Source organism: Mugil cephalus, chromosome 18, assembly GCF_022458985.1.
Source record: "Mugil cephalus isolate CIBA_MC_2020 chromosome 18, CIBA_Mcephalus_1.1, whole genome shotgun sequence".
NCBI classification, from domain to species: Eukaryota; Metazoa; Chordata; class Actinopteri; order Mugiliformes; family Mugilidae; genus Mugil; species Mugil cephalus.
The window spans coordinates 375,989-401,479 of NC_061787.1; the positions used below are offsets into that span (position 1 = coordinate 375,989).

The following is a 25,491-nucleotide window of genomic DNA, read 5'->3' on the forward strand; positions in this document are numbered from 1 at the left end:
AGTTAAAATCGTTAAATAATTTCTAAGACTATAAAATGTTTTGGACAAGACAGTGACGTGTAGTTTGTGCAAAAACAAGGCAGCGTAAAAATGTGATTTATTAGTGCAAAAAATAACGGACATGCTGTTATTAATGGCGTTAGATCAGAAACATTTTATTTTTTATGTATGTAAATATATTTATGTTTGTTTTATGTTATTATATTATTGTTGTTGTACTTTGTTGTTGTTTGCATGTCTGTCCTTTGTATACAAACGTGAATGTGTCGCTTTGTTTTTAAATAAAGAATAAATAAAGTTATGATGTGTGATGTGGCGCTGATCCTGTAGAGGGCAGCATCACGCACAGCGACGGCAACACAACCAGGAACCCAGAAGAAAGAAGGAGCCTGAGTGTTGTTGTGTTGTTGTGTGTTGCTGTGTGTGATGGGGGAGCTGCGGGTCCTGGAGCTGTACAGCGGCATAGGAGGGATGCATTACGCTTTAAAGGGTGAGTTCATGGATCCACAGGCGGCTTGTTCAGCATGTTTAACATGTTACTCCATGTTTTCTGGACGTCGCTGCTGGATCCTCGGCCACGTTTCCGTTCATTAGGTCACAACACAATCAACAGCAAAGACTGTTGGTTCGGTTCCAAGTGTTTGCGTGTTACGCTGTGACCTGCACTTTATCCACGCAGCCAGACACGTGTCGTTTCTAGTCCCGCAGGATTATTTACCAAACCACGCTGTAACCGACGAGCACCGCCCCCGGAAGTGTCACTGTGTGACGCGGACCGTCAGGCTGCTGTGATTGGTCCAAAATCTATTTTCTCATCTCATATTATCTATCTCATATTAGTTTGACACCCTGAAACTCACACACACAACCTGAATAATTATTTAATTCCTCAGAATTTCTTCTCAGTCGTTCTTTAAATGCAGCAACAGTTCAAGTGCAACTGATATTGTGGTTGTGGATCATTAACAAAACAGAATAATAACCTGTAAGTAAATACAACTCCTGATTTTTCCCCATTTGTTTTAATACAAAGAAGAACCAGTAAATTAGGAGAATGTTTAATAATAAATAAAAAAATGCTATTTCTTAAGAAAAGTAAGAGTCTGCTGTTCAGTCCCAGGTCTCAGCTTTGTGTCCTGTTCAGTAAAACAGGAGACAGATTTCTGTGTATTTTATTCTGTGTAATTTTTGCATTTTGCAAATTCAGATTTCCAGATTAGAGCTCAGGTTTTAGGTTCCCACAATAATTCAGAGAAACTGAAAAGTTTGTGAGAAACCGAGAGGAGAATTCGTACGTAATCCTCGTACCTTGCACCTTGACTGCGCTCCACACTGAGCAATGACTCTTTGCACCATTTCTAGTTGTACCTGGTCAGTCTGGTTCACTCTGTAATGACTCCACCCAGACACTAGTTGGCGCTGTGTCTTTTTAGCCAGTCTGATTCATTTGTGTTTCCTGCTTCACTTTCAAAGTGGCGACTGAAACAAACATGAGTCATGCAGGTGTTTGTTAACCTTTCCTCGCTGCGTTCCATCGTTCCTTAACTTTACAGTTACTCTTTTTAACAAAGCTGCACGTTTTAAGAATCAGCATTTACTGTAAGTCCCTTTTCTTCCCACAGAGAGCGGTTTACCTGCTCAGGTGGTGGCTGCTGTCGACATAAACACCGTGGCCAATAAAATCTACAAGCACAACTTCCCTGACACAGCCCTCTGGAACAAGACCATCGAGGTTTTAGGCCTGAATGTTTTAATAAGACACTGATTCAGACTAACTAACCTATGAACGTAACTCATTTTATTTTTTTATTTTTCAGGGAATTACGTTAGATGACTTCAATGAATTAAATTTTGATTTGCTTTTGATGAGCCCTCCCTGCCAGCCTTTCACCAGGTATGAACATGAGAGCTCTTTACTTCTGTGTTTCACCCGCTGTGTTCAGTTTATTGTGTTTTGTTGTGATCACTATGTGAATGTCAGACTTTATTTATTTAGTTATTCATTCTGTCTTTGCAGGATAGGGATACAGGGGGACGTTGCTGATTCCAGAACAAAGAGCTTCCTCTACATCCTCGATCTCCTGCCCAGGTTCTGAGTCTCCTCTCTGGCCTAAATCTGAAATGTGTTTAATTGCGCCGTTGTTGGACTAAAACTACGGAAGTGTTTCTTTTTAATTGCGGCAGACACGGATCATCAGCCATGACATGATAGAATAGACACATGTAGACACATGTCATGCTTGTTCAGCTCTAAGTTTCTACAATGGATACACGAGTCTCACTTACCTGAGGGAGGCTCCAGATCCAGATCCAGATCCAGATCCAGATAATTAGAACCCTGATCTGAATCCACTGAGCATCTGTGGGATGTGTGTGATGAACCAGTGTCACATCTTCAGGGTCTAGTGTGATGAACGGGTCATGAAAGAGGGACCAACAACATATTAGTCATAATGTTATGGCTGGTTGGTTGTCACTAGTGTTTCTTATTTAGCTCTTATATGGAGAGACATGAGGAACAATGCAACAGCATGAAAATAGAACTAAAACATTTTATAACAAATCTCATCAGTTATATTATAGTGTTTTGCCTTTAGGCTCCAGTTATGACCAGGAAGCCACTGGTTCATGAGCTGTAAAAATAAACTCTGTCCTTCTTTCTCCCGGTCAGGCTGTGCCGGCCGCCGCGCTTCATCCTGCTGGAGAATGTGAAAGGCTTTGAGAGTTCGACTGCCAGGTAATGACACATATGAGCCCAGCGACACTGAAAACCAAAGGGCAGAGGACATGTAGTAGTAATGGATCTAAATACAACGCAGCACAAATCTACATAAAAACCATTCAAAACGTCACCTGAGAGTCAAAAACAACCCAGTCAAACAAAAGTTACAGACATATTCTCAGTACCCACCGACCTGTGGAGTAAAATTAATACTTTATAAATGAAATAGACCCAAGTACCAACCATGTCCATGTGTGTCTGTTACATATCTACAGCGCAGCTCAGAAGTAGCTCTTATTAGAAATGACTCAAAGCATCAGTGATTTTCACATAAGACGTCTCATAAATGGAGACGAACCAACACTGCATTGATCAGAAACTCGTCCCCGCTGTGGGACATGGGGACGCTGACGTCCTGTTTGGGGCTGGACGGTTTGCAGAGATACTTTTAAACAGCACTGACGTCATTATTGGTGCATTTAAGTTTCTCTTATGATGTTCTCCATGTTCATTTGACAGTTCATGTTCCTAATTTCTATATATTTCTATCTATTTCTATCTCAGGGAACGGCTGGTGAAAACCCTGACTGAATGTGGGTACACTTTCCAAGAGATCATGGTCTCACCTACAGCTGTAAGTAAATGCAGCACTGTTTGATATATCTGATATATATCTGATATATATATATATGTGACGTCATGTTTTAAAAATGCATTTGTCATTATCCAGGTTGGGATCCCAAATTCAAGACTACGTTACTTCTTGATTGCTAGAATTCCATCAGAAAACACGAGCACCCTGACACCTTCGAAGGTAACTCCATGTCAGAGACTCTCAGATCTCACTAACCCAGCAGGTGACATGGAACAGGCTTTAGTCAGCAGCTAAAATAAAAACTAGCCACAGCTGTAGATCTAACTATGAAGGTTCTACTCTTAGATTGCCGACGTGTTCCCCGTTCCAGCTGAGACTGACTCCTTCACGTACCCTACGATCCTCAGTCCTGCCTGTGAAGCTGCCAGCCGGCCAGCAGAGGAAGCACAGGAGGCTCCTTACCTGTACAAACTAGAGACGGCTCTGGATGCCCAGAGGAAGAAGAGTCAGAACAGCTGTCTGTCTGTCGGGCAGATCCAAGACTTTTTGGAACCACAGCTGGAAGTGAACCTGGAACAGTATCTCCTTTCGTCTAAAGTGTTGCTGCGATATGGTCGTATCTTGGACATTGTCCGGCCTACGTGCAGGAGATCTGTCTGCTTTACCAAAGGGTACGTTCACTAGCAGTCACACAACTGTCACTCATTACAGGACGGTTTTAGTGATGAGCTTGCATCAGAATAAGCTCAATAATATATGTTACTAACTGCAGGTCTTGGCTTTGCTAAAAAACAAGTTGATGATCATTTTGTGGAGTATTTAACATCGATTCTCAACACATTCTAACATTTATAGAGCAGCTTGTTCACCCTGTGGTATTGGTAATGTGGCGCTAAAGCCTGACTTTGTTTCTCACACACTAAAACCTTAATCTTAAGATCAGGCTCATTTGTAGCACCAGCGATTTAAGATCAGTTTAGCTCCTTGTCCATTATATCCTTCCTGGTCTGTGGCTCATAGTTGGTAATTGGGACCTTTAAGATGTATGTGATGTGCTACTTTAGAGGCCTGCGCCCTGGAAGACTGCCACCTAAAGGCCGAAGGTGTCACAGCAGCACGACAACAAGACAGCAGCATTTTAAAGCCTCCCTCATATGTGACATAGTCCTGGATCCGTCACAGCCCAACGTCTCAGACTCACTGCATCCTGGTGGCATTATTAAATACATAATGAATGAAACATCTGTTAACCCTGAAACCTGTATGTAAATAATGAGCTAAGCTACTGAGTAGAAACAGTCTTTAGTGTTTTGATGCAGGTACAATGACAAAAAATCTGTCAGTATCCAGTCAAACAGTGTGTTGCTTATTATATAAGTTTTACATTTCTGCATAAAAAGACTCAAACATCGACAGAGTTTCCGGAATATGAGCCAATCTGACATAACCTCTAGGATTACAGGTTCATCTCAAGGCTAAGTTAGAGTCCATCTGCTGAAGAAGGTTTAGGAACATGTCGTTTGTTAAAGAGTTCACAGAACAAATGGAGATTTAGGATGACTATACTACTACTACTACTACTGCTACTACTCAGTGGTCCACCAACAAACATCACTCCATCATAGTGGGAGAGGAACCAGAGGAACCCAGGGGAACTTCTAAGCAGCTAAAGGCCTCTCTCACATTGGCTGATGTTCATGTTGATGAATCCACTCAACAACCAAAGACACTGCTCTCTGTCCACAAAGGACATTTGTGCTCGTCTGCAGTCTGCTGAACATAGTGTGGACGGCCCAGAGGATCGTTTGCATACGAGTTAAATATCGCTTGTCTTGGGAATCATCTCAATAAATGTCTTCATCCGTCATTCTGCCGATGCTGCAGCGACATGTGAGCTCATACACGTTCAGCTACGCCTCCTCGTCCTCCGTTCATCCCACTCTGATGTTACATGCCACACTTGGGACTGCAATGCATGATTTATGGTACCCGGACGCTATGAAGGACCCTGACACTGTAGCCGGACGTGGACTTCTCTCAGAAATGTAACTGGGCACTAATGGCTGTGATTGGCTCAAAATGCATTTCTTTGCATTTACAGAGGAAACCAGCCAGTATCCCATGTGATGTTTGTATCCTTTGTTTTTCTTTAAGAGCACTAAAAAAACAGAAAGATGTCAGGAAATGTACTTCAGTTGTCTGCACCCATTTACCATTACTGCTGAGTCCAGCTTGTTTACTATGATCAGGAAGAAAACTGGGTTTAAATGCACATCACTCACTTAGAGCTCGTCACATGTTCAGGGCTTCTTCAGACCTTCAGACCTAAACATGGTTAAAATGATGATGTATAATATTATTCTTGTTTTTATCCACAGCTACGGTCGGTATGTGCAGGGAACTGGGTCAGTGCTGCAGGGCTGCACTGAAACCGAGGTAAGTTCTCCTTAAGTGAAGACCTTAAAACGCTAAGATCACAGAAGAACAGAAACGGTGTCATACCTGCCAACCTGTATGTACTTTATATTTGTCACCTCAAGTATGTAAAAAATCAACTCTTCTGTAACATGAAAAAATACAAAAGTTCCAAATAACAGGTGCCAACAAAATGGATCAGAGGTCATTGAATGCACCTCAAAAAAAAGATCTTCTTCTTCTTCTTTAATAAACACGTTGTACAATACTGAACTGCATTTAGCTACAGATGTTCAAATATATATATAGATGATAAATATATACTGTGCTGAGTGAATGTATTGTGAGAAAACCAAGCTTCATTAATACGCTGTGATGAGCGTTTACTGACACATAGTGGAACACATTCAATATCAACTATGTTCTGCATCACTGATATTATAAATATTCAGTCGTCCTTTAAAAACCATCCAGGTGATATTTACAGTCAGTATGTGACATCAATTAATAATCATTCAAACCATTTTTATTAGAGTTCCAGAAGGACTTAGGCCATTTTACAATAAAGCACCAATAAAACACTTCAAATATCTAAACCATCCTTTGTGCATGAGGGACTTTCAGGCTGCTATGTTCAGATCATGGAACTTTGCCTTCATTTCAGCAATAAATGCAGTGTCACGCCCAACCTCTGCCAGAACTGGATTGATGTCAGTGACAGAGTCACATCATTCCAGTCCAGTAATTGTCAGCTGGCCCTGAACCTGCCAGTGGTACCTGTGTGAATATCTATCCTGGACCCTGATGTGGGCCACCTGGGAAACCTTTTTTAAAAAAGCTAGACTTCACCTCACCAAGGCCGAATGGGGCAAATCCCACAGGCAGGACGTTGGCGTTAGCCAGTTCAGCAAAGTGCACAGTGTGGACAGGACTTCTGACCTCGCTTCATTGCAGCTGTTTCCCTGGTTGAGTTTAACCTTATGAGCTGCAAGTCTCCGGCTGCTCACTCCAGCTTAATTCTTCTGTTCTGGTGTAAGAAAGCTTTGTGAGAACGGCTTGTGTTCACGTAGCTGTTCACGTAGCTGTAATACCTGAGTCCCAGAGTAATGACATGTTTATGGTGGTGTGCTGATGGCTTTTGCTTCGTGACCTCTGCAGCTGGAAACCGTGTTCACGGATCTGGACCAGTGCTCTGAAGAAGAGAAACTCCAACGCCTCTCAAAACTGAAGCTACGCTATTTTACTCCCAGAGAAGTAGCCAACCTCATGGGCTTCCCACAAACTTTCTGTAAGTAAGAAAGCTAAAAATCAGTTTGTCTCTCAGCCTCTTTCTTTCACATAGTTTGCATGTTGTCATCTAACTGTGTCAGAAGCAGAAATCTGTAAAATCTCTCCTGTATTTTGGTGGCGTCTACTACTTAACATTTCAGCCGTCCACATTTGAAATGGTTGTGAGAAGCTTCTGGCTTTTATTTGACAAGAGCCGCAGCCTCAACAGATCCAGTGATGATCATAGCGCCACCTACTGGCAGCAGGAAATTACGTGTTTTACAATTTACTCCCATTAACGTATTGATCAAATCCACTTTAAATGTCAGATCTTGATAATGTGATGCTTGAAACCTCATGAAACACTGCAGCCATGTCACTGGTGGTAAAGGATTTCACGTACTATGGTTATTTTGCAGGAGCACAAATGGCTAAATAGCGCCCCCTACAACCTAGCTACATGTGTTCCCAATGTCCTAAACAGCTTTGTCCTGCACAGTGTCCACCCACCCAGTTATTATAGTTATAATGTAATTATATAATAATAATTAGTTATAATATGATAAATTCTAATCCGTTAAATATGTAATGTGTCATTAGTAAAGGAAGCTTTGGTTAAATTCAGTTGCTTGTTATTTTTCTTTATTTATCCTGATTTAATGTGTTTTTTTCAGGCTTCCCGGAGCAGATTTCTACCATTCAGCAATACAGAGTTCTAGGAAACAGCCTCAATGTCGTGGTTGTGGCCAGACTCCTACAGCTGCTGGTCTCCTAGCGCTGAACATTGTGGAGCAGGAGATCATCTTATTTTATACAACCGATTAACTGTCAAACACTTTTCTAAATATTCTGAATAAAACGTTCCAACGTGATGTCACCTGTATTTTTTATTTGTCTTTATTCAGCACGACTCCTCGAATGACCACGATGTGTTTGGTTATGAAGTGGTGACGTCATGAGGTTTGTTTTTAAGAGTCACCAGCTCATTATGTTACTACCATCAGTGGTAATCAGCACAGTGGTAATATTTGGACTTCAGCTGATTTTAAAACCTGACTAAAATCAAAACAGCAAGTCAAGAGAAAGTTCCCTTTATGTATTATTTGCACATTAACTTTAGACACACCACTGTTACTGACACTGTTATCTGTTAATATTTTGCTTTGATAAAATAGGATAAATTTGGACCTGAGCATCTGTTTGTTGCAGCTTGTGAGCTGGATGTGACCTGTGCTGACTGGTGATCAGGTGCACTAGCTTAGGGTCCAACGGGTCCAAGCACTGGCATCATTAGGGGGGTTCAGGGGGCTGAAGCCTCACGGACAACGATGCCACAGGCAGCACAACGTTCTCCACAGCTTCTCCAGACACTTTCAGGTCTGTCACATGTGCTCAGGGTGAAGCTGCTCATCTGTGAAAAGCACAGGTTCTGATAGTCTGGTCAGAGATGATCACAGCGCTGTGTAGGGTTACCCTACCCTACCCTACCCTACCCTACCCTAACCCTAAACTACCCTACCCTACCCTAACCCTACCCTACCCTAACCCTACCCTACCCTACCCTACCCTACCCTACCCTACCCTACCCTAACCCTAAACTACCCTAACCCTAACTACCCTACCCTAACCCTACCCTACCCTACCCTACCCTACCCTAACCCTACCCTAACCCTCTGCAGGTTCCTCCTGTTCCTCTTTGCTCAAATGAGCAGATGCTGGTCCGGCTGATGTGTTAAGAACCTTCCACGGCTGCGTAAAGCTCCACTACAGTAACTACGTGTCCCCTGGAATGTCCTCAATGCTGTTGAGACTGTGCTGGGGACACATCAGTGTGTCCTCTGGCAATGATTCTTACTACTTACTCTCGCTACTTAACCAATCAGAACGATGACTAGATGCTTTACTCTGATTAAAACACATTTGCACTAATGATGTATTCGTCTTATTAGTTTGAGGCGTGAGGGGAGGAGCCTCTGTGCTTCAGTCATCACATAGACACTGGATCAGATCTGCAGGAAGTAAATGTTTTTTATGTTTTTTATGTTAATACATTGTGTTGTTATCATTGTGTATCTGTCAGTAGGTCTTGTGTCATATGAGCTAATAGCTGGTAGGATGCTGTGGTCAGCCTGGCCCTCTGGCGCCCCCTGGTGCCACAGATGCAGACGTGGCTGCAGTGTGAGGAGGTCGTAGTGATTTCTCCCAGTCCGTCCTGTGCATTGATTGCAATGTGTTGTTGTGCGGTGGCGTCTTAGGCGCGTGCTCATCTTGTTTCTGCTGCTCTGTTGTGTCTCTTTAGTTCGGTATAGTCTCCGGTCAGAGCGCAGCGTTATGATCCTCTGGCCTTGTATGGATTTATTGGGGCCTCTCCTCATGCTAATTGCAGAGTGTCTGGCATGTGTGTCGAATTTTAGATCGAACACTATTCATCAACATGCGCAGTTGTGAAGAACAGAATCGGTTGTCAATGCAGGTTTGTTTTTGCTCCGAGTAGAAAAAAAAAGAAGTTTTCCTGACTGAGGTCCAAGGTGCAGGATCCATGGACGTGGAGCCTCAGACGTCCTGTTAGAGAAAGACCTGGGGAATAAGGAGGACAAATCAACACCTTGAACTTGTTGCTGTGTTCCTCCTACAGGGAACATTATCCTTGTGAAGTAGGCGTCTGCCATCAGGGAATATTCCCTCCATGATGAGCGTCACTCCGCCAGACAGTCGTGTTCCCAAAGCGCGTCCTGGTCCACGTCCTCCCGAAGTTAATGACGCACAAGCAGCCGGCCGACCATGTGATGGATCTACAGAAAAAAAGTCTTTATATGAGCAACACAAACCTACAAACACACAAAACACCTCTGCTACTTAACAACTGCTCCTCTGAGCTCCTTCACTCAGGTGACAATGGCTTTGGGTCCAGGTCGGATCCCACGGTTTACAGTTCTACTTATTATCATCATTATGAAGTGACAGTTGCAGGGTCACATGTATTAGAATAAGGAAACATTATAAAACTAACATAATGTGCATATCACTGTAAATCATTTCAAATAGTTCAAAAATTGCTTTAAATGCACGAGTGAACTCAACTTTGAGAAAAGTTTTATTTCAGCTCAGGAGGGTCTGTTAGATAAGTTACTGTGTTACACTCTGCATGAAATAAAACTCCTGAAAGGATCTTATACGATAATTATTAGTCCCTTTTTCACCAGATCAAGATGAAATTTGAAGCACTTTATTTTTTTATTTTTTTTTACAGCTCATTCATATTTCTACCAACAGTCACGGTCAGTTCATGACTCAGAGATGCAGCTACTGTTGTAAAACTCCCCATTAAGTTAAGTTAAATTAAGTCATTATGTTAAGTTGATTTAAACGATAGAAACAAGCCAGGACGACTTATTGAGCCTTTTTTTGCAGAGCACAAGTGTTCACACTATGACAGAAGTAAAATGGTTATAAATAAATGATCTCAAAGTGAGTCCAGCTCCACTTTACAGCCACATCAGTGCAGCGCTCTCATTCTGCTGCCTCAGCATTTACTGTGAACAGGAGCACATGTGCCGTCCACACCCACAAACACACACACAGGGGCGTCTCTAGGATCTAAGGACCGGGAGGCTCAGCCCCCGGGGGGGTTAGGGTTAGTGGTTAGCTCTGCTCAACGTAGCACATGAGCACAAAAACACTTAAAAAGGAGTGAGAATTTCTTCATTCTTATTATTTCAGTCTGTTTTTAAACACATTGCAGCAACAAACACAAGTTCCATCAGTAACTATTAATAACACAGAGGCACGAGTTTCACTCACAACTCTCACATGTGACTAAAATGTTTGGGATTTCAAGCTTAATTAGTTGAATTAAATGAATATTAATGAGTGGGATGGATTAGGACGCACTGAGGCCTCATATTCTGACCATTTCATTTTGAATTAATTCAGCACTTCTTTTGTAAAAACAAACAAACAAATATAAAGAGGAAAACTGGTCTTTCACTCAAAGCTGCATCACTTGAAAAGAAAAGTCATTTAACTTCCCTGTGGCTTTTACCTCCCACCTCCACCTGCACGCAGCCTCAGCTGGAGATGTCTGGTCGCATTAGGCTCATGTCAGAAGCTCCCTTCACATCAAGACATCACGTCCTTGTGCGTCTTTCCTCATGACAACCAGCAGAGTCTGGGCTCCGGGGGGATTACTGCTGAGTGTCAGTGCAGCGTCACGGCCCTGAGGGGTGAGGAGCAGGGAGGAGGAACAGGGGGGAGGGACGCCTACGTTTTACCTGAACCAGCAGCAACAAGAACCTACACTAGACCACAGGCACATGTCACAGGAAACAGCCTGAGGATTATCAGCCGTCCTCCTGGGAGGCAGTGAAGCGCTTTCCACACTCGTCTACCAGCCAGAGCAGAATCTGCAGCCACCATGACAGAACCTACACTTAAAAAACTCGGATTTAAAAAGTGTTGCAGCGCCACTTTCAGCATCGATGGCTTCAGCTTCACCATTGGTGAGTGACCTCAGTGGAGTTCGTTAAGGTGATGCTGTGTTCTCAGCTCTAATCTATTCAGGGATTCAAGCATTTTTATTTGTCATTTTCAGCCACAGAGAAGCAAGAGATGGAATAAAATCAAACACTCAGGTCCTGGATTATTTCCCATAAGAAACTAAAGTATATAGGTGTTAAATAAAATGGTGCAGATCTAAATAAAAGCACCAGAGATATGAATAAAAGACAAATAAAGTGGAATCTAAATACAAACAGGAACAGAGCAGCATGAATTTGTGGAAAACTGGCACAAACTCTCTGCACATTAATGCATGAGATCTTTTATCGGCTTTGAACTGAATGTGAACGGAAAAATATCCTGGATGTTTGAATTCTGGTGAAATCACCTCAATCAAAGGACTTTAGAGTCACACTTTAGTGTCGGGTTTACCCGTCGGTCACAGACTCACACACGTGTTGAGTCTCATGTGTCCTCAGTGGGGTCATGTGACCTGAATCACTGTCTACACACCGAGCATCTAATGCCTGGATTCTGCTTTGGACATATTTGGACCAATGATACGTCAGAGATTTGATCCGGTGCTGCAGGTTAACGTGTGTTTACAGGAAACTTTGCTCTATTTTTAGTTTTCTGGTTGTGTTTGTTTTCTTGTGTGTGTGTGTGTGTGTGTGTGTGTTTACTTAATGCTATCTCTATGGGAACCAGAAGAGATGGGAAATGACTGCGGCATCAGTTTGATTGGTGCAAGTAATTGTGTGTTGTCAGTTGTTAGGATGCTGAGCTCAGGGAGTAATTATTACTAATGAAGTGTCCTCTGTCACAATTCCTACTCCACACACACACACACACACACACACACACACAGACACACACACAGACACACACACACACACACACACACACACACACACACAGACACACACACACACAGACACACACACACACACACACACACACACACACACACACCACACACACACTCTCTGGTTGGTGAACAGGGTCACGGAGGACAAGACCCAGGTCTCGTCTGGTCCCAGACACTGATCAGCCACAACATTACGACCTCTGAGAGGAGAAGTCAGAAACATTTGAAGCATCTTGTGATGGTTCAGTTTTCTGCTGGGAGACGTGTGGAAGCAGCATTCACTGGACGTGAACCTGTCTCTGCACAACATGGAAGAAGAACAGACAGACCAACCTGAGCAATGTCTGGAACTAAGGTCAACAGGAACCTGCATCCAGAACCTGAACCACAGACTGAAGTCAATGTCAGCATCAGTCGTCATATACCAATATATATATATACCAATATAGACCTGACCCCCCTCAGTCAGATCATCAGGCCCCAGTCATCCACCTGCTCTACAGGACGACCTCTACTGTCTTTTCTCTGACACTCAGCTCATTTCTCATCTATTGCTCCTCATATATTTGTGTTCTACTAATTATGATATTTCATTGTTCTCTACAGTTGCCAATGAGGTGGGAGGAAAGAAACGGAGCCCACACGCTCTCTTCTCACGTGAGTTTATTGAATCTTAAACCTTAAACTACATAATAACAAACAAAGGATTATTAAGAACTTCCAGAACATGTAGACATGTAGATACCATTAAAACAGTCAGGATAGATTATGTTGTGACAGTGTAGCTTCTAATTTGTAAATATGAAATAATGAGCAGGTCGAGACCATAGGCTGGAAATAAATATGGATACTTCCTCTCATTGGCCAAACTGATTTTATTTTATTAAAATTGACATTTTAATTGACGTATGCTGCAGCCTCCAGCCACCAGGAGGAGCTCTACTTGCTGTAGATTCACTTTTGAGGATCCATCTCAATTTACAGTATTTGTCAGGACAAATGTAGGCAAAACTTTCCCTGAGCTGAGGTGTGTGCAGATTAAAACCTGTTGTCAGACCAGACTCTTGCCGTTCAAATAAAACTGAATCGCTCAGAGTGACTCAGATCAAATATGTGTCACCTCACAGTTTTTATTTCTGTGCATTTGGGACCTATTCTCTTGAGATGTGCAGTTGAAATGTTAAAGAATGTCTGTTTATGTGGAACCTGATCAGGCTCCCGGTCCCAGAACGCTCTGTGCAGCACTGTCACACCTAATACCGACGTCACTCAGCACAAAGGAACGAGCACCGACACCAGGAACTCTGAGGAGATCCTGGCTGATGAGCTGCCCGTCCTCGATGCCCCCGACGCCGTGGAGAAGACTGCTCTCAGGTCAGCATGCACAGAAACACAGCCAGGGACACGAGGCGTGAACCGGCATTAGTCCGACTGAGGAGTTTGTTCCAGCTCTGCATCACGGCTTCATCATGTGAAGGAGACGCAGCGTCTCACGTCTCAGGATAGAAACATCTAAGCAGCTTTGAGAAATACACTGGATGAGTTACACTTTAAAGAACAAAAAGTAACTGTATAAAAATGTTTATGAAGATGAAAATCTGCAATAAAGATACACAATAGTTTGCCAAAACATTAGGCACACTTTAAGATTTACTAATTAGTGCAAATCAGCAATCAGACAATATTAATTAACTGAAATAGTCAACAATTTAACAGTTTTACTTTATGTCGTTGAAGGAAAGTCTTTAACACGGGGTCCGTGACCCCTGGGGGGTCCGTGGAGGAACTGCTGGGGAGTCGCAGAATCTTTCGCTGACATTTTTAGATATAGATTTTTTTTTTCTCCCACAAATTTAAATTTCATTAAATACACATTAACATGAATCCAACGTATTCTGGTGAAGAGACTAGGGACAGTTCAACAGTGAATGAAGAATGATGATAATAATGTATATTTATAATGTTGGATGTGTAAAACTCCTTCACTCTGTGCTATTTCATTTTGATCATAGATATAATTTAATTGCTAAGTGGATTTCTATATAATAATAGTTACGTTGAGACTGTTTCCTTATTTGTCCCTGGTTCATTGTTTAGAAATGATTAGTGAAGGTTTTCCTGCTACAGAGCCCAGCGTGCCGTTGTTAGATGTGTTTGTTTGTCTACTCATGTGGCAGATGTGTGTTGCAGGTTGCGGTGTCTAGTGAAGCAGCTGGAGAGGGGGGAGGCGTCTGTGGTGGACTTAAAGAGAAACCTGGAATACGCCGCCTCAGTTCTTGAATCTCTCTACGTGGAGGAAAACAGGCGAGAGCTTTATTCCGTCATCACACCAGATTAAATGAAGTCACTTATCAGTCACGATACTTTCTACCGCTGAAACATTTCCATGCAGGGAAACTGAGACATACATTAAATTCCTCAACCTGTGAATGTTCCTGCAGGCGGGTGGTGGATCCAGACGATGAGCTGAGTGACATTCAGTCGGACACTGTGCCGCTGGAGGTCCGTGACTGGCTGGCCTCCACCTTCACCCGACAAAGGGTCATGATGCTGCGCAGCAGTGAAGACAAGCCGCGCTTCCGCAGCATCGTGCGTGCGGTGCAGGCCGGCATCTTTGTGGAAAGGTTTGGTTTGTTCTTCTACATCACAACAAAACACATGAAACTAACAACATAGAAATGCATCAGTTTACAGGTAACAATAAATGACACAATCACACACCAACTATTCATGCAAATGCTAATGTCCTGCAAAGATGACAAGCAACTTTGAGAAAAAACAAACGTGCATCCCAATAAGCAGCCGTAGTTTTATAGAAAGATTAAACACTACATCACACTACAAACTTGGTTCAGTCTCATCCAGTGAAGCTAAATCTCTTAATCTTAGGGTAGAACTTCGTTCTTCTTTTGTGGAAGGTGCCTCAGGTTCCAGGATGTGTCCTCCTCTGTGAGTCACAGTCAAATAACCTGGTGGTTTGCTTCAATGGAGCCACGTCAACATTCAGTAAATTATACGAACACTGAGTCTGCTGAGTTTACTGAGTCTGGGGCTTAGTGCAAGTGGTGTTACTGTTACAATACTGACTTAGAAACAGGAGAACGAAGACAGAACATTCTTCTTTATAGTATAATACTTTATAGTATAATACTTTATAGTGTAATAATTTATAGTGTAATACTTTCCTACACAAACAGTGACAACATATCATCAGTCCTTCAAATTCAGCTCGAATCAGTCCTGTTCTATTTAATGTTGAATTATGACATATTTCTATTGTTTTGTGGTTAATTTAATGAAGTTTAATACAGACTTTATGGTGATTCTCACCGTACCAGTGTTGGTTGTGTCTGTGTTTCATGGTGTGTTTGTGTGGCAGGATGTACAGACGAACCTCCAGCATGGCCGGTCTAAGTTATCCCCCCAATGTCATCGCTGTACTCAAGGTATCGATGTGTTGGTGCTGAGTCTCATCTTCCTTTGAAGGAAAAGTTCACTCGTTGGTTTTTAGAAGTTTATACATGTGGATCAACAGCTACTGTCAAATTTAACATCTGTAACTGTTCCAGGTTTCGGTTTAAAAATGAAAAGGCAGGTTGTGACCCAGTCATCGTATTGTTTTAATATGAATTATCATTCCTGTGTAATGATAATTCCTCTAAGAGCTGCTGCTTCGTGCTGTTGTGGCTGTTGGTTTGTTCATTTAGTTTTGTCATTGTTGAGAAGCTTTTAAAATGTCATATTTTGTGTAAAGAAGTCATAGATTCAGGTGCATAACCTGCTGTAAGTTTAGACAATTATCAACTGAAGACAGCAGCTTTTGAGGAAGTAAAACCAAATCTCCGGGCGTTGGTAATAAACCGGTTTGTACGTGTCTGCTGCAGCATGTGGACACGTGGTCCTTTGACGTGTTTGCTCTGAATGATGCCAGTGGACACCGCGCTCTGAAATACGTCTTCTATGAGCTGCTCACCAGATATGACCTGATCAACCGTTTCAAGGTAAACTCAGACATGTACACATACAAGGAACCATTCTCTGCACTGAACCAGTCTGTTATCTATTATTTACAGTTCACTTCCTTCATTTCTGTCATCAGATATCAAGGTCTGGTCATTTTAGTCCAACAGTGTTTGACTGTTCTGTTTATTTTGGTATGGAGAGTATACGATGATTAATGCTGACTAATTCTCAGAGGTGCTGGTATTCAGTCCAACCTTTGTTAATGTTGCTGTATTTATCTGTTTTATCTTTATCAGATCCCGCTCTCTGCACTCATGTCATTCTTGGACTCACTGGAAGCAGGTTACAGCAAACACAGCAACCCGTACCACAACCTAATGCATGCGGCCGACGTCACACAGACTATTCACTACCTCCTCCTGAAGACGGGCATGGTGGTAAGTCTGAGGCTGGATGAACGGTGACGCAGCCTGGACCACACTCATATGTCACAGGGCAGAAGTTTAACTAGGGTCAAATGTTCCAGGCAGCCTTCAACAAGCAGGATGTCTTGAGTGAGGATGGGATGTATGACTCTTTGGAGGGAGTTGGATCTGGTTGAGCCAATGGAGGAGGAGGAGGAGGAGGAGGAGGAGGAGGAGGAGGAACTTGTGTGAAACACAACAAAAACAGCTGTGACTCAGTTCCCTCTGTTCGCTTTAAATGGACAGAGTAGACAGATTGGGTTCGTTTACGTCACAGCTGTACAGATGATATATTCACATAACTTTCAACTGTGTAGAGCTTGTTAGGTTTATTACTGGTTTTAAACTGTCTGTAGGTGTGAGTGTCTCTTTGTGAAACAGCTGCAGATGCATCAGTTTTAAGTGACATATAATTCTCACACTGTACGTTGTAGCGTCCAGAGATATGAAGAGATAAGTTTTTCTATTTCTTTGTCTGAAATCAAAAGCCTGAAGATGAAGGATATAAATGACACTTATTTCCGTTTGGTTCCCGTAGCCTCTGACCTGGGTTTGAACATTTACCTTAAATTACCTAAACATCACTCTGTGTATTTTGTTTTCCATAATGTCACATGTGAACATTTCTTACAGCATTGGCTAACTGAACTGGAGATATTTGCCATAATATTTGCAGCTGCCATCCACGACTTTGAACACACAGGGACCACCAATAACTTCCATATTCAGACCAGGTGATTTACAATCAGCAACAATTACAAGAACTGTTTCTATTTTAAATGTGTCAACGTAAAACACATGACTGTGACATCATCATCTGTTTGATCTTTTATACCTAAAATGACACAAAGCATCCTGAAAAACGTATTCATGTATTTTAGTGTTCAGTTTAAGTTCCATCCAGTAACAAGGACGATGTGGAGCTTGATGTTGATCATGATATTTGCACAAATGGAAACACAGCAAAACAAAAACAAACAAAAAAATGCAATAATAAAAAGAACGTCTCACAACTGTGACATGTTCCCATCGTTCATTTTAAAGAGCTGGGCGATAGATTCAGTTGCTTCTCATTGCTAATACCAAGTCTTTGTTTGCTTTAGCTCCATCCTATTTGTTTGAACGGAAACATTTTGAGCGTGGCTGTGTGGGATTTGCAGGTCAGACACAGCCATGCTGTATAATGACCGGGCGGTTCTGGAAAACCATCACCTCAGCGCTGCCTTTCGCCTCCTACACGACGGCGACGAAATGAACATTCTCTCTAATCTTTCAAGAGACGACTGGAGGTGAGAGGAGACAAACATTCATATTTGTTTATGAAGTGATCAATACAGGAAGGTGTGAGGTTGAGGTTAACACATCATCATGTAGTGTCTGAATGTTCTTGCTGTGCTACACACCAAAGACAAGGCAGGTGAACTGATGCTAAATTAGCCATAGATGTGAGCGTTACTGGCTGTGGATCATGGGTTGGACCCTTCCTCTTAGGAAGCTAGGACAGGCTGCAGCTCCTCTACGACCCTCTAAGGGTTTAGCCTGAATACAAACGGATGGTTAACACTGCATCAGTTCATCTGAAGGTACTACAATCCATTCCATTGCAGTAGCGACTGAGATGTTTCACATATTCACTGTTTCAGGAAACTGCGGACTCTGGTCGTGGAGATGGTGTTTGCCACCGACATGTCTTGCCACTTCCAGCAGATCAAAGTCATGAAAAGCCTCCTGCAGCAGCCTGAGCTGTGAGTAGCTGAGAACGATAGTCAGAACAAACATGTTCCATGGTTCAGTACTTTACATACAACACCAAGAAACCTACAATTTAACTGGTCAAGTAAATAAACTCGACCAAGCTACTTCATCCATACGATTCACGTACTGAATCGTATGGATGATACTGATACAGTACAGTGATGTGCTGAGCAGGCTTTCATCTCTGCGAATATGTTCTGTTAATGAAGCCAGAGAAGACCTGGGTAGGCTGAGAAATGACGGTTTAACTTTTAAACTGATTGTTCTGAGTCAGTAAAGAGTCGGTAACTGAGGAGGTTTATAGATACAAACATCTGTACCACTTGTGTTTAGTGGAATTTGCCTGAAGTTTAAGTAAAAGTTTCAGTCGGCATCGTTGAAAGTGAAGCAGGAAGTGGAAACATAAATGAACCTGACACAGCGCCCACTAGTGTTTGGGTGGAGTTGTTACAGAGAGAGACAGACTGATGATAATAGATATTACAGTATAAGAACAGCATGCTGATCAGTGCTTCAGGTTCAGGTTCTCTGGTGAACGTTTGGGCAGAAGCACATATATGTATGTCCAAGCAGTGAGTGAGTGGCCTGTATTTGCAGGATTGACAAACCAAAGGCCTTATCGCTGCTGCTACACACCGCTGACATCAGCCATCCTGCTAAACAGTGGGACCTCCATCACCAATGGACCATGTCACTACTGGAGGAGTTCTTCAGACAGGTTGTTACCAAAAGACATTTCTTTGTCCTTTACTGGCAGCTATTTATAGTGTAGTAGTAATAAAGGTTTGTGTATTAATGACGCTGGATGCCTGTGGGAGACGTGGAATGTTGACTTTGTTTTCAGGGCGATAGAGAAGCAGAGCTGGGTTTACCTTTCTCCCCTCTCTGTGACCGTAAATCTACTATGGTGGCCCAGTCCCAGATTGGTAAGACACATGATTAATGCACCTTACTGTGTGATTGAGCTGCTTTAATGTGCTAAGACTGTTCTGAAACTGAAATCTGTTCACACACACACACACACACACACACACACACACACACACACACACACACACACACACACACACACACACACACACGACCATTCAAACATCCACCAGTTTAATCAGTTCTGTGTTTGACTGCTCAGTCCTTCATATGTAGACACTTGTTGGGCCTCGTGTATCTTGTCCAGGAGGGGACCTGACTCTTGCCCAGGTCTGTTGGGACATTTTCAGCCTGACACTGAACAAATGTCTCAAAAAACCAAACAAAAGTCTCCTGAACAGACTCCAGATCTAACACCTGGGTATGAAAGTTGGCAGCATAGTTTCCCATTTAACCCGAGTCACATTAAAGACCTTCAGTGGAGTTTTGCCTCATTCATTCAGAATAAAAACTATTATTACAGATTCTCTCCTGAAAACTGAAAAGCACCAGTAAGTGATGCCTTTTAAAATATCCTGCCCTAGTAACTGTTAAGACAAAAAAAAACAAATTATTGCCTTAATCGGACTCTAACAGGAGAAGGAGAACTTAAGTGCATGTTAACATGTTACTCCAGTTAAAATCAGAGTTCTCATTATCCGACTGAGATGCCCAGATAATGAGATTATAATTCAGTTTTCTCCGGCATGTAAACAGTGATCTGAACTTTTCAAACGGATAATGCATGTGTTCATGCTCCACCACCGCTGCGCTGGTGAGTGACCCTGGAACAAAAACATCCAAGAATCATCTGATGATTAGCGCGGATCTTACCTCCACCAGAATTAACACGCACATTCTCTCCAGTTCCTTCTCTCCAGTCAAAATTCAGCCAACCACGAATTACCATATCATTAACATTTAAACTGATACAGTGTAGATACCAACACAGCAATGGAGCGTTTGTCATAGTCGGCCCCCATGTTCATGTGTTTATGGGACAAATGGTGAACAATCCATTTAGTTGTGATCATTTCTGGGGTTTTTGCTTTTACCTCAAACTACTGACGCCTGAAAGCATCCAATGATTTAGTGTCATGAGCAAAAACAAGAAGCAGAGAATACAGACTGAACATTAATGTGGGATGGTGACGGTTTCCTGCAGGATTCATTGACTTCATCGTGGAGCCAACGTTCACTGTGTTAACAGAAATGATCGAGAAGATCGTGACACCACTCATGGAGGAGGCGTCTTCCTCTACGCTGGCAGTCTTCAGAAACTCCAGGTGACACCAGCGCACTCACACTACGCAGAGATAACACTCTACATGGAGCATTTACCAATGTATGCACTGCAAATAATAATCAGTGAAGAGGCAGACACTGGGAAACAGTTTTAGACAGGTATGAAAAAATGCTGTAAACTAAGAATGATTCAAAAACTGAAGTGAAAATGGTTTGGTGGAGAAATCTGAATCTAACCAGTATCTGGTGTGGCCCCCCTTTACCTTCAGACAGCATCAGGCCTTCCAGGTTCTTGGAGAACTAACCCCAGATCTTCCTCAGTTAATCCAGACTTAGTCCACGATGCTGAGATCAGGACTGAAGTTTAGCTAAACTTTAAAACTTCTGAGTAGAAACTAAAACATTAGATAAAATGGAAGCTGATATGAATTCATTTACATTGATCTTAACTTGAAAAAATGTGAGTTTATTTGACAAAGATAAAATTAGTTTTCTTTAACTCAGCATCAAGTTGAACCAAGAAATGATCATTTTTATCTAACTCTGCTTTTTGAGGTTTTCTTCCGCTTTTACTGACTTGAAATGTTTTACAGTGTATTGACCTTTTGGACTTTTTCCTCCCTTTTCTCCGTGTTCTTGCTCTGACAGCTGAAGGGTTAAAGGTGGTATAATATATATCTACATGCATGTATATGATGTCTACGTTAACAGTGTGAGTGGCAGCGATGGGACTCCTTCCAGTAAGAAGAGCTCCGGCTCGGAGGCCAGCTGCTCTCTGACCGCCGGGGACTTCAAGGGTTTCCAGGTCGCGTGGAACACAGAGATTCATCAGAACAGAGAGACGTGGAAGACGCAGGCAGCCAAAGGTAGATATGGTGACGTTTCCTCTCACAACACAAATATGACACAACACATCATATCAAGACACAGGAAAACCAAGCTCCTACAAAGGTTCTGCAAGAGAAAGTGCTTTGATAGAAACAAGTTACCATTAAATCCAAACTGAACTCTATTTGCTATTTGGGAACTTAAAGAAAATAAATATACATGTTTATAAGCGTGTGGAAAAAAATAACACAGGAAGTAAACGTTAAATAGAGAAGAGGATCGAATAAGTAACACGTAACATCTACTCCGTCTCATGTTAGATTAAAATAATAAAAAAATAATCTTTTTTTATTACGTGTTTGAAATAAAGCTACATTCATTCATTCATTCATTCATTCATTCATTTTCAGAGCATGAAATGAGGCTGTTTAGATTCATCCCTGGCTGTAAATTATTAACCCTCCTTTTACCTCTGGGGTCAGTTTGACTCATTCATTGTTACAGTCTCTAAATATGTGACATTTATACATTAATATGTCATTTTTTTTGCTTCATGTTTTAATGACTTTTCCTAATTTAATGGAATAATTATTATTCATGCTAATAGTTTTTCATACCAAATGTTGAGGATAACAAGACTATGAACTTAACTTCTCTTTTTATCCAGTTTAAGATAAGTGAGATTTTATTTCATGTCTCAGGTGTTTCTGGGTGGATGTGTGAGGTGGATGAGTTTTAGGCTGCAACAAACAAACATGAAGTACCTGATTGTTTTTGTAGGTTTAAATTACTGGTGTCAAATGTTAAAAAATGTTACAAGGGTTTATTTCAGTGTGAATGGTTTGTTGTATGGTTACATTTACAATAATATAGTTACATTTATAATAATATGGTCGTTACATTTACAATAATATAGTTACATTTATAATAATATGGTCGTTGTCTGTAGAACTGGAGGAAAAGACTCAGAAGGAGGCAGAGAAGGGCGACCAGGAGCAGGAGGAGAAAAAGGAGCCTGAAGAATCAAGGAGGCCAGTGGACAGAGACGACACGAGACAGAAGAAACAGAAAAAAGACGGAGAAGAAGAAGAACAAGTGGAGAACAAAAGGCCACAAGAGGAACAAAAGCCAAACAAGGAAGAAAAAGACAATAAACCAGGTGGGATTATTATTATTATTATTATTATTATTGTTATTGTTATTATTATCATTATTATTATTATTATTAAGATTATTAATGGTTTTAAAGGACGGGCGGCAGTTAGGTTAGGATGAGGTACTTTGTTGAGATGGTCAGAGTCAGGAGGATGTCAGTAGTGTGCATTGTATAGCATTGTATAGCATTGTAAAGTGTGTGTTTTTCTGTTACACAATAATCAGTACAATCCATTAAATGATTGAATTTACTCACGACCAAAGAGCGTATATGTTTGGGAGTTCTAACTATTATCACTTTTATTTTATTTGTATCCAAACATGAATAAAGACTTAACTCACCTGACCAATCAACCTGACTAATCATACTATTCCTCACGTCAGAGTTTTGCAGTGTAGTCTGAGTATGTGTCCAAAGACGGTAAAGTGGAAGTTCTGTTCTCAGTCGTCCAGGTCACAGTCGCTCCAGCAAACAAAGCTGAAACAAAGGTTATCCAAGAACTTTGGTTTGTTCCCCAGTAAATGGTCTCACTTTAATTAATGAGCAGTGACTCCAGAGTTTCATCACCAATGATTTAGAACCGAAGAAGCTTCTTGAATTAGTTCAGTTTCATTTAATTTAGTTCAATTCATCAGGCGTCAGTAACATTACAAATTGTGTCAAGATGATTTACAAAACCTGGTCTGAAAGCCAGAACCCAGCCCTGGTTACAGAGAGGGACGCACAACTATTAACATGCTACTAACATGCTATTAACGTGTTATTAACATGCTATTAACGTGTTATTAACATGCTGTACATTAGTAGCACATGGTGGCTTGAGTAGAAATCGAAGAAATCAGAAAACCAATAAGAGGATATTAGGAGTTTGGTGCAGGAGAAGACAGTAGAGGACTATAGCAGCATGACTAACTCACAGTTAAGGCTTCAGCATTAAGTTGACACAGCGCCAGATACCGACGCAGACGCAGACGTCGAGAACTGTGACTGGTTCACTTGGTGGTAGCGTGTTTCCTCTTTAGTATTTCTGGCTGCTTCTCCATCATAAAGAGTCCTTAAGCTTAATGAGGAGGTTTGGAGATACAGAAGCTTCAGCTTCACCTAAAGGAAAGTCTTAAGCCTTAAGTCGAGAGAGTGTCTGGATAAACTGTGAAATGTCTCTGAGAAGGGAAACTACTCCACCTGCCTTTGGTTCAGCTCTGGATGTGATGGGAGACCACTTCACTTTTACAAGTTGTCTGTATTTTAACCCTCTATGGTACCGTAAACAGGAAACGGATTTTGTCGAGGCTGCATGAGTCAGAAGAAGTTATCAAAAGCTCAAAAACTGCATTTGTCTCTGCAGATCCTGAGAGTGACTCCCATTTGATTTATTACTCCAAGAGGCCCAGCTACTGCGCCAGCTCCTTCAGGTTCCTCCAGTCAAAGTTCAGGGCTGAGATTCGTCCCATTGACGCCAGGGCTCGAGCCAGGAGGCTGCAGCGGATCTGCCTGCGCCGCCGGAAGTGACCATGTAGTCCGGAACGTGACTTCATCTAAACCCTTTACTGCATCATCATCGTCACCTTCTAATGCTGCTATCGCTTCATCTTTAATCACCGTTTTCACTCTGGCGCCTAAAATCAACCAAACGTCTGTCAACAACAAATAACAGGATTGTAATGAATCAGTTCTTAATGTAAATTGGATTTGTTCATAGTTTTGTGGTTAAATTGTGTTTTATTGCGCCTACAGACTTCCTGTCTCCTTAACTTACTGTTACGTATCATTTAATTGGTGACAACACTGCTAGCTGATGTCATGGATTCTAGGAGCAAATGAGGTATCAGCAATAATTAATAATCATCATCAATACGATTATTAATTATTAAAATAAAAATGTCACGTTTCCTGATAATTATGGGGCCCCACCCTGGTTACGGATATATTACAGATATATAACCAGACATTTACATTTATATTCATATTTAAGTTTTTAATCTCATTCATAATATACTGACTGTTAAGAAGAACCTCTCACAAACACAACATTCAGTAAATGAGCTTCAAGTTTAAAATCAGAAACACTGGATTAGATCAGATCAGATCAGATTAGATTAGATTAGATCAGATCAGATCAGATCAGATCAGATCAGATCAGATCAGATCAGATCAGATCCGATCCGATCCGATCCGATCCGATCCGATCCGATTAGATTAGATTAGATTAGATTAGATCAGATCAGATAAATCCATCATAACCAGAGTTCAGTCAGCAGTTGGAGCTGGAGCAAAGATGATGTGGTATTTATGGTATTTATGGTATTTGGGGCTGGTTTATAGCATATGGACGATATTTACAGGTGGAAGCCTGTGTACAGGTGAGTGAAGATACACACAGTGATTACTGAGCTGCTATAAACATATATAGAACATATATACAGGTGGGTTTGTGTGCAGTCTATGAACAGGAACTATAACATAGTTTATAATAGAGGAAGTGGGCAGATGATAAATTAGGTGATACCAAACACAGACAGACCATAATAACCAGTAGCTACCAATATTTGGTATATTGAACTGTGCAAACAGATTATTTAAAGTGTGCATGTGCAGAACAGTCTGGTGGTGCAGTGGTGATGGTGTAACAGTCTCTAGTCAGAGAGGAAAGAGGAGTGGAGGAGTGTGTAGCCTTAATGTTGACAGTTTTTACTATCCATCCAATAATCATGTCATCATGTAGCTGACAGGATGAAGTGAGTGTTTCTATCTCACCCTAGAAAGTTTAACTAACTGAGGCAATGACCCCAGATGCTCTCTGATCAG

At 41.6% G+C, this 25,491-nt stretch overlaps 2 protein-coding genes across 2 annotated transcripts; both read left to right on the plus strand.

Annotated features, from left to right (window-relative positions):
* Positions 1 to 333: 333 nt before the first annotated feature.
* Positions 334 to 7,873, plus strand: trdmt1 (tRNA aspartic acid methyltransferase 1). The gene is made up of 11 exons (XM_047612106.1): positions 334 to 490; positions 1,623 to 1,732; positions 1,818 to 1,894; positions 2,018 to 2,089; positions 2,672 to 2,737; positions 3,287 to 3,356; positions 3,453 to 3,536; positions 3,663 to 3,988; positions 5,696 to 5,753; positions 6,891 to 7,020; positions 7,676 to 7,873. The coding sequence occupies exons 1-11, from the start codon at positions 427 to 429 to the stop codon at positions 7,774 to 7,776; spliced, it is 1,158 nt and encodes a 385-aa protein (XP_047468062.1). The 5' UTR covers positions 334 to 426; the 3' UTR covers positions 7,777 to 7,873.
* A 3,448-nt stretch (positions 7,874 to 11,321) lies between these two features.
* On the plus strand, positions 11,322 to 24,213 carry LOC124995962 (calcium/calmodulin-dependent 3',5'-cyclic nucleotide phosphodiesterase 1C-like). Its single transcript, XM_047568743.1, has 17 exons — positions 11,322 to 11,500; positions 12,973 to 13,023; positions 13,581 to 13,740; positions 14,557 to 14,670; positions 14,808 to 14,990; positions 15,746 to 15,812; positions 16,251 to 16,367; positions 16,626 to 16,766; positions 17,427 to 17,527; positions 17,954 to 18,082; positions 18,437 to 18,538; positions 19,146 to 19,266; positions 19,393 to 19,474; positions 20,623 to 20,743; positions 21,414 to 21,568; positions 22,480 to 22,689; positions 24,032 to 24,213. Exons 1-17 carry the CDS (start codon positions 11,416 to 11,418, stop codon positions 24,193 to 24,195), a joined length of 2,103 nt encoding a protein of 700 aa, XP_047424699.1. The 5' UTR covers positions 11,322 to 11,415; the 3' UTR covers positions 24,196 to 24,213.
* Positions 24,214 to 25,491: the final 1,278 nt, after the last annotated feature.